At 32.9% G+C, this 19204-nt stretch overlaps 1 protein-coding gene across 1 annotated transcript; it reads left to right on the top strand.

Annotated features, from left to right (window-relative positions):
* Nucleotides 1-15020: 15020 nt before the first annotated feature.
* LOC109167835 lies at nt 15021-16214 on the top strand. Its single transcript, XM_019316905.1, has 2 exons — nt 15021-15027; nt 15499-16214. Exons 1-2 carry the CDS (start codon nt 15021-15023, stop codon nt 16212-16214), a joined length of 723 nt encoding a protein of 240 aa, XP_019172450.1.
* Nucleotides 16215-19204: the final 2990 nt, after the last annotated feature.

The raw sequence follows: 19204 nt of genomic DNA, 5'->3' as shown, positions 1-19204 counted from the left end.
TTGTTTTTGCAGACGGAGAACCCCGGGCAATGGTGATTCCTCTCCTGGTTGCACTTCTTCATTTAACGGCCAATTCATACACTATAAATCCCTGATTGAATCAATGGAATCCTATTTCCCAGTCAATCTTACAGAAGCAAGAATCGCCCTGAAAAGCAACAATGCAAATGATTGTACATAGAGATTAATCATAGCAAAACACATGACAAGATAAAATGTCCATTGCTGATAGCTAACCAAGAATCTAGCAAATGTGTCAAAGTTCAGTTTCTTTCATAGAAATATGAAGGGAGTGAGCTTGGAAGATACCACAAAGAAAGGGAGGTACTGCAGAGCAGGATCATAGTCAAGGCTGTTGCAGGCAATGTGATGGGCATTGTGGTTCCACTTCCACCACCCAATGCTTATCCCTACAAGACAATTCCCAGTAAGGATCTGGGTAAATCTGTTTCACCCTTTACTCATCATAATCTGATCATGCCCAGAATCATGCCCTAATCACCCACTCTGAATCCACAGAAACCCCATCAGCCACCACTAACCAAATGCACCCACACATGCACTTTCACTGCACAAAACTCCATAAACACTCACAGCAAACAGGAGCACCATGAAGCACATGGAGTAGAAAACCCCACGCCTTTTCTTCTCAAACAGCCCCATCTTGGGCACCAAATTCAAATTGGGAAGCAATTGAGAAGCCATCTGAAACCAGGGGAAGTTTGGGTGTCAATTACAAGTCAAAGTCAATCAAATTGAAATTGGGAAGCAATTGCAATTGGGTGACAATTTGCAAGGAGAAATTCAAATTGGGAAGAAGTTTGAAGCCAGTTTGAAGTCTGAGAACACCCAGACGTGAAGATGAAGAAAACTTACAGTAAGAAATCTCCGAAAGAAAATACTAGTCTAACTAGTATGGGATTAAATTGAAGAATATTTTTAAAGCATATAAATCCCAAAGAAACGAGAACCACTATAGAGAAAGATCAGAGAAACCGTTCTACACGAAACTAAGACCAAAATACTCCCAAGAAACGTGAGAACACCAGATGAAGTTTGGGAACCCATTTACGTGAACTTGAAGCTCTACAAACGGCTAGAATATCTTTCTGACAAATTGCCAAAAGATAAGATAAGATCTCTGACAAAAGATCCAAGAATTCAAAATTGAGATCGTCTTTTTCCAACGGGCAGATTCTCAATACCAGCTATATAAGGATAAAGATTTTGAAGACTTAAAGCAGAGCATAGAAGAGCACGAAAGAGCAAGAACTAAAGAGTTCCAACAAGTGAAAATATAGAGCATACGAAAATCTTCAAGTGAGAAAAAGAACTCAGAGAGCTTAGAAAGAAAAATCTACAGAGTTCAAATATACAGAGTTAAACAGAGTATAGATATCAAGTGCTATATTTGATAAATTCAAAGAGAGAAAAACACTCAGAGATACAGAGCTTTCAAGAGAAATCTTTCAAGAGTGTTATATCTTCATCTCAAGAGACTTGCAACACATTGAAGATCATCTACAGAGTCTCAGAAGTTGGAAGCAAGAGAAAAACTCGTTTTTTTGAAAATAAGTGACACCCCTACTGGAGTGTAGGAAAGAGACTGTCACAAGCAGTGTGAAGTCTTGAAGAAGGGAAAGTAACGCGGAGTCGTGAAATCCGAAGTGTAGTTCTACCAGAGTGTAGAAAGGGGAGGAAAGTAACGCAGAGTCGTGAAATCCGAAACATTAGTATTGGTGGCACTGGGCGTGATTAGTGCGGGCTTGGTGATCAAAGCACTAGATCACGAAATTCATTGTATCTAGGAACCAAGTAGTGCTGGATATAGTGAATTGCTCTTGGAGATAAGAGCAAGTGGAGTAGGAAGATTACACCACCTCCGAACCACTATAATTGCCTTTGTTCTTTACTGCTTTCTTTACTTACTGCTTCTTGCTTGTTTCTCACGAGATATACTTGACACAATCTCTACACACACTTACTTTATTTATTTTTGCTGTGCACTAGACTCTAACAATCTAGTTAAGAGTTTTGGTACGGCTACAACTTTGGTGAAGTAAAAAAGGGCAGATTCGCAGCAACCGCAACCCGCAACGTGCGTTGCCCGTACATTGTCGCGGAGGCCGAAAGGGCAACGAGCATCGCAACGCACGTTGCGATGAACGTTGGGATGCCAGCGCGGAAAATACAGATTTTAAGCCTATTTAAAGTCTTGTAAGGGGATCACTTAGGGGAATTTCTTTTTCCAATTTTCTCATCTTTCAATTCAGCACTCTTAGATTAGGTTAGATTAGGGTTTTACATTTATTTTCAATTCCTAGATTAGATTTCTACTTTCCCAACCCTAGCAATCATCGTTCAACATTTCTATTGGATTACAAGCATCTAGATTGAAGACTTGGATAACCACTCTTCCTTGTTCATATTTCCTATCTAATTTATGCTTTGTGATCTTATTAATGATGATTTCTAAGATTTGGATGTGGATTGGATTGTGCGTGTTCTTATGCTTTGAATGTATGAATGATGAGATTGGTTGTATGTTTTGGCTTTGTATGCCTTTGTTGTAGAGGAGTGCATATTGATCTCTTTCCATTAACGGACGTAATGGTTAGATGAGTGTGAGAGTGGGAGTTTAGCAAGATATTGCACTCTCTTTAGTCTTGCCCTTGCAATCCCCTTCCTACGACCCGAGAGGGCGAGCTTAGGGGAGGAGACGGTAGACCGCCCACCAAATGTTTGATAGAATGCCTCGCCCGACGTAGGGAACGAGAGTTTAAGTGTGACGCCACCTAATGATGGTGCCTTAGGTCTCCCTAGGTTTAGCCAAGCCGTTTACCCACTCTTGTCTACTTAAGACCTATGAGTGCGCAAACCACAAGCCCAACTCCATCCAAATCCCCATTTTTACTTGTTTGTATTTGTTTCCTTTGTTTTCCTTCACTTTCTTATGTTTCTCACTTTCCCACACACTACCAACATCCCCAATTAGCACCTATACTAGACCATCTTTATTGATGCATTGTGACAAAGGGTTGTCTTGCATTTCACGTGCTCTGACTTGACATTCTTGAGTGCGACACTCGGGAGTTTCCCAATTCCCGTTTACACCTTCCTTCATACTCCATCCCATATAAAACTAAATTCATCAGGTGGAATTGTTGATAAATTTCCATGAACAACTAAATCATTAACCAGGGGACTTTGTGATGTTATAGCTTAAAAATTACTTTGAAGCACTATCAATCTAACATAATGATCTTAATAACATGCAAAATATATTTAAGTAAAAATATGGAATGTTTCTCTCTAATCATAGATGTGTTGATGCATATGTTAATCCGTTTATTATGATAATCTATATAGATATAGTATAATTATACTATTTATCATCTAAATAATCCGTGGTAATTACCAACCGGATTTAACATCTAAATTTATTATGATAAATTTTTTTATTACTATTATAAAGAAAGGGGATACCATATATATACTACTTGCCTCAACCGAGGTTCAAACCCATCACTTACCACATAGGGGAACAATCCAATACCAATGGACTACAAGCCACTTGGTATTTATTATGGTAATTAAACATATAGAATTCCTTCTTACGATAATTTTATATTTTTTTTTACTTCAAATAATATCAATTATCCGTGCCCTTTTTTTTTTTTTTTTAAATACTATTGGCTCTATTACAAGGTAGTATCTGTTTTATACTTTCTCTATCTTTTGCAACCCAAAGAGTCAATACCCCACCACCACAGTTCGATCACGTGATCTTCCCTCGAGGGGAGCCACAGAATACTTTTGAATACTATTGACTCTATTACTTTTGAATTAAACTTTTAAAATTATGGCAATTAAGGAATTAATACTTTCCATAATATAATTTTTATCTAATCAGTTAAGGAAATTGATAATAGCATATTACGTTCATAATTAAATAAGATTAAAAAAATTAGGATAAATATTCCAATTCAAAGATTATTACGTCCATACAATTATGCAAATTATGTCAATTCACAGTTTATTACACATATAAAATTATGACATTGGTTACTTTTAAATAAAATCTTAATAATTATGGTAAATAAGAAATTAATTCACACATTATACTTTTATTAAATAGTTTTATATACTTGGCGTAATATATATTTTATCTAATCAATTAAGGAAATTAGTGCTACACATATTACATACATAATTAAAGGAAATTAAACATACACATATTACGTCCATAATTAAACGAAATTAAACACACACATTTTATTTTATTAAGAATAATATATACTTATTAATTACCATAATTATTCATATTACATGGTGTTGGTCCCAAAAGAGGTAAGGTGAAAGTCTAGAGGGGGGGGGGGGTGGGGGGGGGGGGGGGGGGGGGGGGGGGGGGGTGAATAGACTTTCAAACTTTTTCGCACAGCACAACAATTGCTAAGCCAGAGATAAACCAAAACTCTTAACTAGATTGTTAGAGTATGGTGCACAGCGGAAATAAATAAACATAAAGTGTGTGTGAGATTGTGTGAGCAGTATATCTCGTGTAGAGCGAATATGTAAAGAGCAGTAAGTAAAGAAAGCAGTAAAGAACACAAGACAATTATAGTGGTTCGCGAGGTGGTGTAATCCTCCTACTCCACTTGCTCTTATCTCCAAGAGCAATTCACTATATCTACCACTTCTTGGTTCCAAGATACAATAAATTTCCGTGATCTAGTGCTTTGATCACAAAGCCCGCACTAATCACGCCCAGTGACACCACACTGCTGCTTCGGGTTTCACGTCGCCGCGCTACTATCCCAGGATTTCACGACTCCGCGTTACTTTCCCCCCGTCTTCCACACTCCGGTAGAAACGTATCCCGTGATCTGGTGCTTTGATCACCAAGCCCACACCAATCACGCCCAGTGCCTCCGACACTGCTGCTTCGGATCTCACAGCTCCGTGTGACAATCCAGGATTTCACAGCTCCGTGCTACTTTCCTCCCTTCTCTTGTTTTGCTCCAAAACAAGTGTTGTCTTGCTTCCAACTTCTGAGACTCTGCAGATGATCTTCAATGATGCGCAGGTCTCTTTGATGAAGATAAACACTCTGGAATGATTTCTCTTGATAGCTCTGAGTGTTTTCTCTCTTTGAATATATCAAGTAAAGCACTTGATATTTTTACTCTGCTTTGCTCTGTTTAAGAACTCTCTGAATATTTTTCTTTGAAGCTCTCTGAGTTCTTTTTCTTTTCTCACTTCTCACTTGAAGATTTTTGGTATGCTCTGTACCAAATGAGATTTTTGCTCTATGCTCTTTCAAGCTTAATTTCTTTATTCGATCCCTTTTATGGATTCGAATTTTATGCTCTTGCTCTCTTGTATGCTCTATCGTTCTTCACACTTCTTCAAGTCTTCATATCTTCATCATTTTATAGCTGGTAATGAGAATCTGTCCGTTGGAAAGAGACGCTCTCATTTTTGAAATCTTGTATCTTTTTGTCAGAGATCTTATCTTATGGATCTTCATCTCCATGTAAATGAGCTCCCAAACTTTATCTTTTTGTCAGAGATCTTATCTTATGGATCTTCATCTCCATGTAAATGAGCTCCCAAACTTCATCTGATATTCCTCTGTTTTAACGTTGAGTGAGAATATCTGGGTCTCAGTTTTGGTGTGAGAATATCTGGGTCTCAGTTTTGGTGTGAGAATATCTGGGTCTCAGTTTTGGTGTAGAATGGCTTCTCTGATCAACTCTGAAGTGGTCCTTGTATCTCAATTGCCACCCAAGTGACATTGCTTCCCAATTTCCCCAAAGCTTAAACTAGCGCCCAACTCCATCAGAGTAATTTAATTTGACTTCTCAAATTTTACCTTGTAAAATTATTGATGGTGAGTTTTGAACTTGAGCCATTTCACATAATATATCAAGCATTATCCACTTCGTCCGTACAACTTTTGATTAAATATCCAAGTCAATTTCATGCATTCTTCCAATATTAATTTTCTTCACGAAAATTCTTCTGGGATATCTTCTTTGAGTAGCATTGACGTGATTTCATATCATTCATCTTCTTCTTCAATTTGTCATTTTCTCCAGACAAATTCTTGATTTTAGGCTTTATATCTTCTTCTTCTATTTTCATGCATCTTCCTCTGTTTTTCTCTTTTCCAATTTAAATAATTTCCCGATCATGGTCTAAGACTCTACTAGACCTATAAAATAAAATTGGGGGATCTACAAATACAAATTTGGCATATCAAAATCATTACACTTTATTCCTAACACATGGACGCCATAATTAACATAATATTAAATAATTAAGAATAATATATATACTCCTTAATTATCATATAGCAATCATAATAAAACGACCTCATTTTTATTGGAATTAACGATAATTTTTCCTGCCCATATAGGAAATTAAACATACACATTTTACGGTGGGTATTTAAAAGAAAATAAACATAGTAACATACACATATTACTTCCATAATTAAAGGAAATTAAACATACACATATTACGTCCATATTTTTATTTTTTTTGGTAGGGCATATTACGTCCATATTACCAACTTGTATTTAACACTTTAATCTTACTATGATAATTAAACATAGAGATTCTCTTTATTTGATTATAGTTTTTTTTTTTTTTTTTTACTTAAAATACTATCAATTAACCATGCTCTTCCTTCTATTTTTTAAGACTTTTTCCTAATATAATTTTTGAGTAATTAATTTCAACATTAATATACAAATCTTATAATTTCAAATAAATGTGCACTTTTCAATTAGAAATGTTAGAATTTCATCATTAATTTTATTATTTAGATATGGAGGAAGAGGGAAAAAGTAAATTCAATATGGTGAAAAAAATATAATTAAAGTCTAAAAGTATAATTGCATAGAATTAGTATAAATGCCTAATAATTATTATCGTAATTAATCTTAAAATGGGTCATTGAATATATTTTTATAATAATTACAAATTAATTATTTCTCCCTGTTTTCATATTTATTTTAGTAATAATATAATTACATAAATCATATTACATATCGATTTTTCTAAAATAATTGAAGACAAACGAGTCATATATTATTCAATTAATTGAGTGATACTTTTACATTAATTTTATAATCAAATAAATGTAGACTTTCAAATATTAGAATTATTTATAATTTCATCTTTAATTTTATTATCTAAATATATAATATATAAAAAAATATCCGTGCATCGCACGTGTAATTTTGTAGTGTGTGCGTGTGTGTGTGTGTGTGTGTATATATATATATATATATATATATATATATATATATATATATATGTATATATATATATATATATATATATACACACACACACACACACGCACACACACTACAAAATTACACGTGCGATGCACGGATAGAGAGAGAGAGAGAGAGAGAGAGAGAGAGAGAGAGAGAGAGAGAGAGAGAGCTACAATGACTAGATACTACAATGTAATAGAGCTAGTAACATTAAAAAAAAAGTTTTATTCAATTATTTAGTAATAGTAATATTTTATAAATAGAGATTTTTTTTTTCAAAGCTTCAAGTCAAAATGTAACTCAAAATAGCATTTGTTTTAAACTAAAAATGCTAATTGAAACTTGCATTTACAAAATTTTACTTAGGGATTTGACATGATTTTTTTTAGAGTGGTTAAAATATGTAAAATATTATTAAATTATAATTTTACATTAATTATTGATATAACTTATTAAAAGTTAATTATCTTTCAAAATCAGAATTACTAAGCAACAACATATAAAACATATTTTCGCATAAAACATATTTCAAAATATTTTTAAAAAATTCAAATCACAAATTGGATTAACTCCCGTTATTCTCATTAAATCAAGAAATCATGGACAACATGCATAAACTGAAGCATATTTTTTTAATAACAGATTTTCCTCTAAAACGTAATATTTGGACCACCGGTTGTTATACTCTTCACCACCCCATATTAATTCATATCAATATCCTTTGTTGATGCTGATATTGGCGCCCCCGGGTTATGTATAGGGTTTGGACCACCAGGTATTTTTCTCTTCACCACCCTATATTTTGTATCAATATCCTTTGTTGATGTTGATGTTGGCGCCCCCGGGTTATGTATAGGGTTTGGACCACCAGGTATTTTTCTCTTCACCACCCCATATTTCATATCAATATCCTTTGTTGATGTCGATATTGGCGTCCCCGGCGGGTTATGTATAGGGTTTGGACCACCAGGTATTTTTCTCTTCACCACCCCATATTTCATATCAATATCCTTTGTTGATGTCGATATTGGCGTCCTCGGCGGGTTATGTATAGGGTTTGGACCACCAGGTATTTTTCTCTTCACCACCCCATATTTCATATCAATATCCTTTGTTGATGTCGATATTGGCGTCCCCGGCGGGTTATGTATAGGGTTTGGACCACCAGGTATTTTTCTCTTCACCACCCCATATTTCATATCAATATCCTTTGTTGATGTCGATATTGGCGTCCCCGGCGGGTTATGTATAGGGTTTGGACCACCAGGTATTTTTCTCTTCACCATCCCATATTTCATATCAATATCCTTTGTTGATGTGTATGGTTGTGATTTGAATGACAAGCAATGTTGGATTCCCTTGAGTTGATAACAAATAATGGTATCAAGGTCTTGATGATCATTTTGGTTTGTGGGTGATGATGAAATAAGCACAAATAGGAGAGAGAATACAAACAAATGAAGTTGATATTCTAAATTCATTCTTGAAGACTACGGATGCGGGTTTTTGAAAGATTTTTGCAAATAAAACAAAGAGACTTTAACTGTTGTTGTTGTGATAAATAACAAAATGGTCTTCTATATATACACTCACTTGAATAAGTATTGATATGGATATGTATCTACTTTTTAATTTTTTTTGATATAATATAAAACGTATCCTATTCATAAATTTTCCTAGATATAGTTGGTAAAATTAATATTACGTAAATTTAAAATTTGATATCAATTAATAAATCACAATTATATACGATTCTATTAAATAATCATGATTAAATAATAAATCTCAATTATATACAATTCAATTATGACGATTCTATCAAATAATCCATATCAAATTATATATAAATCTTAGTTATATGTATTAAATAATCCATATTAAGTAATAAATCTTAATTAAATACGATTCTATTAAATAATCCATGCATATCTACAATCTTCTACAAATTTAATAAGAGCGAATAATGTTAGGCCCTTAACCGTAACAAAAAAAAAATGTCGGTACTAATTGTTTCTTAAAATGAATGGTTCATATTATTTTGATTTTAGTATTTTTTAATGATTTTCCTTATTTACTCTCTATTATATTATTTTCTTCCCTTAAATAACCCTAAATTCCGTTAGTTTAAACTTTAGTAACGGAATATTCCGTTAACTATTTATTATTCTTAACATACTCTTAATTTATATAAGGTCTTAGGTTCGAACCTCATCCCAAGTATAGTTGGCATAATTGTTAAACATATATTATGAATTATGAATATGTTAAAATGTATTAAAAAAATATATAATATAAAATTTAACATAAACTTTGGTCAAATAATTAGCTCGACTAAATACATAGCATTCAAAGTTGAGCATCAAAGATTATAAATCAGGAACTACTTTAAAATCATTTGATTTTCTTGAATTTTTTAATTTTTTTAAAAAAAAAGAAAAGAAATTTAGGTTAAAGTTTTTTTTTTTAAAAGAAATTTGTAAGTTAATTTTTTACTATATCATTATATTAATATCTATTGTAACCATATATTTTGAATTATTTATTATCATCCTCTATTGACAGCAATTGTAGCAATTGTCATGGACGAACTCTCAAAATAATTTGTCTCAACAAGGAATGGAAATTAAAAAAAATCATTAATTTCATTATTGTTGAAGAAAAATATGTACGACACTTTATACTCTTATTAATTAAATTAATTAATAGTTACAACAAAAAATAGTACATATGCATTTAATTAATTTAGAATTAGATGTCTATAATGCTTTATTTTAAAAAAATTATTCATTATAAAAAAACTTAAAAGAAATATAATTTCATTAGTTATATTATCTTTATTTTCTACAATTCAAAGATTCATTACCTTCAAATTTATTAATTTATTATATTCACTACATTGTTCATTGTCTTCTTTTTTACATTATCTTGTAATTAAATATCAAAGTTATAATATAAAACATGTTATATATATATATATATATATATATATATATATATATATATATATATATATATATATATATATATATATGTATTTATTTATTTATCAAGTATTTTATACAAATGTAATAAATATTAATATTTTGTTCAATACTTTCACATGATAACCTACGACACACATCTCACAACACATGAAACATGTAGGGAAAAAACTACCACTACTAAATATCAATAAGTGTTTGTATGCTAAAGAGTTCATATTACAACTAAAATCTCAGCCATATACACAGCAAGGCAAATCTAAAACTTCCTACACCATAATCTTATTGCATGATGATTCCATCTATGTTTATGCCAGTAACCTAATTGCACATGACACACTACCAATAAAAAAAAAAGAAAAAAAAAGAGGACATGTACTAAAGATGAAAACAAAAACAAATGCTACCCAAACGAGAATTAAGAAGAATTAGAGAAATTTAAATCAAAAGTAGTATTTATTTAGATTATCGCTTTAAGACTAAGTATTTAAACTAGCGTTATTACAAAGTTGCAAACATTTATTTTAGTGACAATTATAATCAATCTCTCATATATTATCTTGCATTTATATACTTTAAATTACCGATTTAAATAAACAAATTCAACATTTATTTACCTATGCATGAACATCTCCTATATAATATTGCATTGATATACTTTAAAATACTTATTTAAAAATAATTATTGGGCATTATCTCATTCGCGCAAAGCGCGTAAAAAAACTAGTTAAGTAATAAATCTTAATTATATACGATTCTATTAAATAATCCCTATCAAATAATAAATCTTAACTATATAATTCTATTATATAATGGAGATCAAATAATAAATCTTAATTATATAAGATTCTATTATACTAAAAAATATAAGATTATATTAAATAGTCAAGATCAAATAATAAATCTTAATTATATATATAGGATTCTATTGTTAGACATGTATATATGCCCTAAAAGTTAACTTTTATTTATTTGGGCATTGGGAAAACAGTTCAAATTAGCCATCGAACTATACACAAAAGTGCAATTGACCATCCAACTAAAAAAAAAGTGTAATTAAGTCTCTCAATTGTCTAAAATTATACAATTCATCCAAATTTAACATGTTCTTCATGTCATTGCTGACATGACAGTTATCCTATTAAAAAATTATTATTTTTAAATTTATTTTAATAATTTAAATAAAATAAAATTTTTAAAAAACAATAAAAAATGGAAACCCCCATCTTTATCTCCGACTTATGTCATCGTTGACGTGGTGGTCATCCTATTAAAAAAAATTTAAAATTTGTTTTAATAATTTAATAAAATAAAATAAAGAAGCCCCTCCTAGTCTTCGTCTCTAGTCGGATATAAATCCAGGGAGGAGGTGGGGTTTTTTTTTTGTTTATTTTATTTTTATTTAGAATTATTAAAATAAATTAATAATCTTTTTAATGGGATGACCGCCACGTTAGCGATAACTTGAGGAATGGGTCAAATTGCATAATTTTAAATAATATGAGGACTTAATTGCACTTTTTTTTTGAGTTAGGTCATACATCCTGTAAGTCAAACACGCTTAACCACAGAGTTCTTTATTTATTTGGTTGTCATATTATCTTTCTTAAAGTTCACTGGTGATAAGTTGGTGAACATTAACCATTTGACCACATCTTTCCATGATAGGCTATAGTGTTGTGTCCCGTGTTGGTTCCAAAAGAGGTCAGGTAAAAGTCTAGAGGGGGAGGGGAGGGGGGGGGGGGGTGAATAGACTTTTAAACTTTTTCGCACAGCACAACAATTGCTAAGGCACAGAGAAACCAAAACTCTTAACTAGATTGTTAGAGTCTGGTACGCAGCGGAAATAAATAAAGTGTGTGTAGAGATTGTGTCAAGTATATCTCGTGAGAAGCAAGCAAGAAGCAATAAGTAAAGAAACCAGTAAAGAACATGAGGCAATTATAGTGGTTCGGAGGTGGTGTAATCCTCATACTCCACTTGCTCTTATCTCCACGAGCAATTCACTATATCCACCACTACTTGGTTCCTAGATACAATGAATTTTGTGATCTAGTGTTTTGATCACAAAGCCCGCACTAATCACGCGCAGTGCCACCAACACTGCTGCTCGGGTTTCACAACTCCGTGCTACTTTCCTAGGATTTCATGACTCCGCATTACTTTCCCCCCGTCTTCTACGCTCCGGTAGAAACGCTCTTCTGTGATCTAGTGCTTTGATCACAAAGCCCGCACTAATCATGCACAGTGCCTCCGACACTGCTGTTTCGGATCTCACAGCTTCGTGTGACAATCCAGAATTTCACAACTCCGTGTTACTTTCCTCCCTTCCTACACTCCCGTAGGAATATCACTTGTTTGTAGAAAAACAAGTTTTCTCTTGCTTCCAACTTTGAGACTCTATAGATGATTTTCAATGTATTGCAGGTCTCTTGTGATGAAGATTAACACTCTTGAATGATTTCTCTTGTAATCTCTGAATCTCTGAGTGTTTTTCTCTCTTTGAATGTATCAAGTATAACACTTGACTTTAACACTTGACTTTTTTCTCTGTTTAGCTCTGTTTTAGGAACTCTATAGATTTTTCTTTCTAAGCTCTCTGAGTTTTTTTTTTCTCACTTGAAGATTTTCAAATATAGCTCTCTTGTTCTATTCAGAACTTGTGTTCGTTGCTCTTATGTTCTTCAAGTCTTCATATACTTGTGTTCGTTGCTCTTATGTGCTCTCACTTGAAGATTTTCAAATATAGCTCTCTTAAGATTTTCAAATATAGCTCTCTTATTCTATTCAGAACTTTTGTTCGTTGCTCTTATGTGCTCTGCTCTTGTGCTCTTGTATCTTTTGTCACTTGAAGATTTTCAAATATAGCTCTCTTGTTCTATTCAGAACTTGTGTTATCTTTTGTCACTTGAAGATTTTCAAATATAGCTCGTGCTCTTGTATCTTTTGTCACTTGAAGATTTTCAAATATAGCTCTCTTGTTCTATTCAGAACTTGTGTTATCTTTTGTCACTTGAAGATTTTCAAATATAGCTCTCTTGTTCTATTCAGAACTTGTGTTCGTTGCTCTTATGTGCTCTGCTCTTGTGTTCTTGTATCTTTTGTCAGAGATCTTATCGAAACTCCATCTGGTTTTAATTAATTTGGCTCCTCAAGTTTTACCTAAAATTGTAAATAGTATGATTTGAACTTGAGCCATTTGGCATTATAAACCAAGCATCTTCTAACTCATCCGTACACTCATTTGGTTATATTTTCAATCTTCTTTGATGTACTCCTTTCTTTCCATAGATGCTTGATCTTCAAGTCAAATTCATGCAAACTTCAAATCTTGATTTTCTTAATCGAAAATCCTTCTGGGAATTCTTTCTGAGTAGTATCGACGTGAAGTTTATATCTTACATCTTCCTTTTTCAATTTGTCATTTTCACCAGACAAATTCTTGATTTTAGCCTTGATATCGATCTTCTTCCATTTTTCATGCATCTTCATCTGTTTTTCTCTTTTGCTAATTTAATAATTTCCCGATCATGGTCTAAGACTCTACTAGACCTAAACAAATAAAATTGGGGGTTCTACAAATACAAATTTGGCATATCAAAACCATTACACTTTATTCCTAACATCCCGAATCGAGCACGGGCTAAACTCGATCGACGCCCACCAATTATAGCTTGATTAATATTCGATATGAGTGGGCAACCCCATCCATATTGGTTTGGCTATTGACTTGGTAACCAGAAGGTTTCAAGTTCGATTCACAACGGGAGCGACTTATTGACCTTCTTGGTTTGAGCCGATAAGCTATAAGCAACATAGGTTGGTTTACCTTCTTGTGGTCTTTTGTTGGCTAGCCAAAAAAAAAAAAAAAAAAAAGTGACGAAGAATTAGGTAATGATTATTGTAAAATTGTGCATAGTCGTAGGAATTCTAATTGTGCATTTTCACTATAAAACTATCGCATCGTTATTGAACAATGACTAATTACAATGCATTGGTCTATTTTTCAAATTCTTCGATCATTACTTCTCATTTATAAGAAAACATACCTCCGTCGGGGTAGCATACTTGGCAATTTGCGTTTGTCCTCTATCGACTTGTACTTTATCCTTCGTCAATTCGTGACACAATTTTAAGTGGCGACTAAGAGTTTCGGTGCCACTACTTTTGAATTTTCATGAAAATGATTTTTCATTGGTCTTCTTTTTTAGACATATTTTACAATCTACTAAATATTGATTGGAAATTTCTTCAAACAGTGCTTTGTCAAAGTATTTCCACACCCACGATGTTTGTTTCCTTTCGTTAGAGGAATAGGAGGATTGAAATTACTTTGTGATTATCGATCGACTCGAAAGAAATCAATGTTGATCATTTCTTTGTGAATCTTCTTAATTGTGTGTCGAATTAATTGTACCTACATTGTCAGAGTATAAATCATATAAAAATATAGAATTATAGGAATTGAAGTCTTGAAGAAATTCGCTAGTAAAATATAAAATATAAGAATTTAAAATATAAAATAATGGGAATATGAAACTTGAGAGATTAAAAATGAATAAAAATATAGTAAAGATTGAGAATGTAGTAGTATTTGAGAGATTGAAAATGTAGTGAAGTGTAGAGAATTGTTAGTGAAAGAAAATGAATTTGGTGAGTTTATATAGTATAAAATTTTGGGGAAAAAAAAAAAAGTGGCGTGACCAGTGCAAAGACCATATAGCCAACAATGTTGCACTTCTCTAGCATGGCAGGTTTGTCGTAGGTTGGCAGTGGCAGACTGGCAACTTGCCAAACAATCGTTATACCCTGCATCACGGCGCACATACATAGCACTGTACGCTCTGTGCCTTATAAAATGATGTCGTTTTGTTAAGTTGTGTAGGAAATTGACGCGATTATGTACATTATGGTAGGTAATTATGTACATTTGTTTATATAATTATGTACATTTTTTTATACAATTATGTACATTTTTTTATACAATTATGTACATTCAAAACAAGAAATTTATGTGTGTTATGTTAAGAGTTTATGTGTATTATGTTAAAAGTTTATGCGTATTATGTTAGATTATGTGTATTATCTTTTCAAAAAAAGTAAGAGTTAATTACCAAAATGGTCCCTTGACTATTGTGAAATTACCAATTTGGTCCTCAATTATTTTTTTTACTCAATAAAGTCCTCAACTTTGTAAATGTTAACCAATATGGTCCTCCGTTAAGTTTGGGGTCTAGCATCTGTTAAAATCGAGGGTAATAAAGAAATTTCACCCCTCCCTCCTCCCCCTCCTCCTTGCCGTCGCCTTTTAGGAGCAAATGGGTGTTGGCAAACACGATTTGATATTTATGTTGATTTCCCGACCCACATTAATTCCGAGGAGTCACGCAGTTTGGGTGATGTAAAGTTGGATTTTATTAGAAGAACAGGTGTAGAGAAGAGTTCTAAGTTGTATAAATATGTGGTTACAATTTTCGCCATTTCCTGGGTTGAGACTGTTCTTAAGAAGGTTTCAAGTTTTGAGAAATTCGGGTTCTCTGAGGATGAGATTTTTGGGCTTTTTGGGCGAGCACCTCTCCTGTTGACATTATCTGTAGATAAAGTTCAAAGGAATATGACTTTTGTGTTGGGCACCATGAAGCTGAATGCAAGTGTGGTGCTTCAATATCCATTATTGATATTTTCTAATTTGGAGGGTGTGACAAAACCCATGTTTCTTTTAGGGGGAAAGATAGATGATATGGGTGTTCAGCCTCAAATAAAAGGCCCTTCATTGTTGAAGTCATTGAGGATGACAGAGAAACGGTTCTTCAAGGTTTTTGTAGATTGTCATCCAAAGGATGTTGCAGATGAGCTAATGGCGTTTTACAAAACTACAAAACATATTAGGAGGTTGGCAGAACCTTCAAAGAAGAATGCTCGTAAAGGATTCCCATATTGAACAATTTTGTTGGTTTAATATAATGTGAATGTGAATTGATTGTTCTCCAGTAGTCATCTGGTTATTATAATTGCTTTCTTATTCTACTGATGTACCATAGAGTTTTGTGTAGTTCAGTGAAATATGGATTTTGTTTTGGCACCATGAAGGTGACGGTGGAGCAGAAACTTGACGGCGGGGAGTAGAGTGGAGGAGAGGGGTGAAATTCTTTTATTATCCTCGACTTTAACAGATGTTAGACCCTAAATTTAACGGAGGACCATATTGGTTAACATTTATAAAGTCGAGGACTTTATTGAGTAAAAAAAATAGTCGAGGACCAAATTGGTAATTTCACAATAGTTAAGGGGCCATATTGGTAATTAACTCAAAAAAGTATGTGTATTTTCTTATACAATTATGTGCATTTTAGTATACAATTATGTGTATTTTAATATACAATTATATACATTTTTTAAACATAAATTTTTTTTAAAAGAAAATTAACAATCGACACAGGAAAGCAGAATTGTCAAAAAAAATATTTCCAAAACGACGTCGTTTTGCACCAAGGCGCACAATGCAATGTGCACCCTGGTGCACGATCTAAATTGGCCCTGCCAAGCATGCTAGCAATCGTTATGCCATGGAACCGAGTTCACCATGGATGGTGAACACGATCCCAACGGTAACGACACCGTTATCTTTTTATTCTCTCTCTCTCTCTCTCTCTCTCTCTCTCTCTCTCTCTCTCTCAATTAACAGAGCGACTTTTCTTCTTCATTTTCACATTTCACGGTTTCACTTCCTCTTCGCGCAAGCTTCTTCAACACTCATAAATTATGAATGTGCAGTTATGAAATTATGAATATTCTTTTATGAGATTATAAATTTTCTGTTATGAGATTATGAATTTTCTGTTATGAGATTTTGAATTTACAGAAAATTCATAATTACATAACTGTAAATTCATAATCTCATAACAGAAAATTCATAATTTAATAATTGTAAATTCATAATCTCGTAACAGAAAATTTATAATTTAATAAATGTAAATTCATAATCTGAACATAAAATACAAAACGTCGTTAACAGCACATTAACTAAATTTATTTTTTTTTTCCCGTAAAAACGACGTCGTTTTGGCCCGTGTTCACCATTCTTGGTGATCACGTTTTCAGGGCATAATTTGCGGCATGCTAGGGGTTGGGCTCATTCTTGGGTTGGGCCTCTATTTCCTAGGACCATGACCGACATATACAGGACAATCCTGATCTGGACTCAAGTTTAAGTTCAATTTTTCTTCGATCAATTCAGAATTAGTTTGACCTTGAACCGGCCCATGACCGCTAGTGACTTTGATGTTCTTGCATTGCCAATTATGTGTAGTTGTAAAACACTTGTTTTCATTTGAATGTCCCTTTTGGGTCTCTTGTAATCAAAGACTGATTCTAATTAATTTATATATGGGATTCTGTAGTGAGAGATGGTTTGATGTTTTTTTCACCAATTGAATTCATGGATGAATTTGGAGGGAATAGGAATAGGTAAGGAATAGAATAGGAATTGTATTCTGTTGTTTGGTTGGCTAAAGACTTAAATACTCTTATTATTATTATTATTATTATTATTATTATTATTATTATTATTATTATTATTATACAAATAAATATTTATATTTATATTTATATTTATATTTATTTTCCACTTATCCCACATCGGTTGGATCAGTAAGGAATGGAGCCTTGAGGCTCCTATAAAAGGAGCCTCAAGGCTCCATAATTTCAATTGCAATGCTCATTCGCTAGGCAAGTTTGCAATGCTCATCCGCTAGGCAAGCTTGCAATGCCCATCCGTTAGGCATGCAGATGGGTAGGCTACTTAATTTAGGAGCCAAGGCTCCATAATTAAGGAGTCTTATACAATTAATTATATATATATATATATATATATATATATATATATATATATATATATATATATATATATATATATATAATGTCAAGGGTGTTTTGAGAAAATATTTTTTTCCCCACATGCCAATTGCAAACGCTGCAAAATGTGTGTGTGTGTGTGTGTGTATATATATATATAATCATTTATTTAAATATATATATTTATTGATAGATAAATATTATAATTAATTAAAATATACATTTATATAATACATTATATTTATTAAATAAATATAAATATTATATAACGTGCAAATGGTATTTTTTGTATTTGTGATATAAAAGCTATTCCTAAGGGGATGGGAATAGCTAATACCAAGGCCCCCCCTAGGAATAGCTATTCTCCTTGCGAAGGTAATAGCTCATTCCTAGGCATGTTATTCTCATGACAAAATGATCCAACCAAACGATGAAATAGGTCTATTCCAAGGAATGTTATTCCATTCCTGACCTATTCTATGAACCAAACATGCCATAAAATGCATTTGCTTGGAACAAATTTGTTTGGGAAATTAGTAAACATATTTGGTGGTATCAAGGGCGTTTGAGAATCATACTCTAGTATGTTAGCATGTTGAGCCAGGGGATGTTCCGCAGGATATGAAGTTGGATATTCTCGATATGTGGTTGCACATTTATGGTTTGTCAGAGGGTTATGCCACGGAGAACGTGGTTGGGCAGATTAGGAACTTTGTAGGTAAGTTTTTACGAAGTGATTCGAATAACTTTGGAGGGGCTTGGAATTGAAGAGTTATATGCGGGTGAGGATTTCTATTGATGTGTCTAAGCATTTAAAGCATAGAATGAAAATCAAGAAGAGGGATGGTTCTACTGCATGGGTAACTTTCAAGTATGAGAAGGGATGACAATTCTACTCGCACCCAATGAGTTCCCCGCATCCCCGCCTCTACGGGTTTTAAAATATCCGCACAATTTGAGTAATAGGTGCGGGTATGTGGGAAATTTCTATACCCGCGCGGGTATGGGGGCGGGTGCGGGGAGGTATCCAAAACAAAACTTAACCTAAATTTGTTTTTTTTTTTAAATGCAAAAAAA

Source organism: Ipomoea nil, unplaced genomic scaffold, assembly GCF_001879475.1.
Source record: "Ipomoea nil cultivar Tokyo-kokei standard unplaced genomic scaffold, Asagao_1.1 scaffold3170, whole genome shotgun sequence".
NCBI lineage: Eukaryota > Viridiplantae > Streptophyta > Magnoliopsida > Solanales > Convolvulaceae > Ipomoea > Ipomoea nil.
The sequence above is the reverse complement of the archived record's forward strand: the minus strand, read 5'-3'. Positions and strand labels throughout refer to the sequence as shown.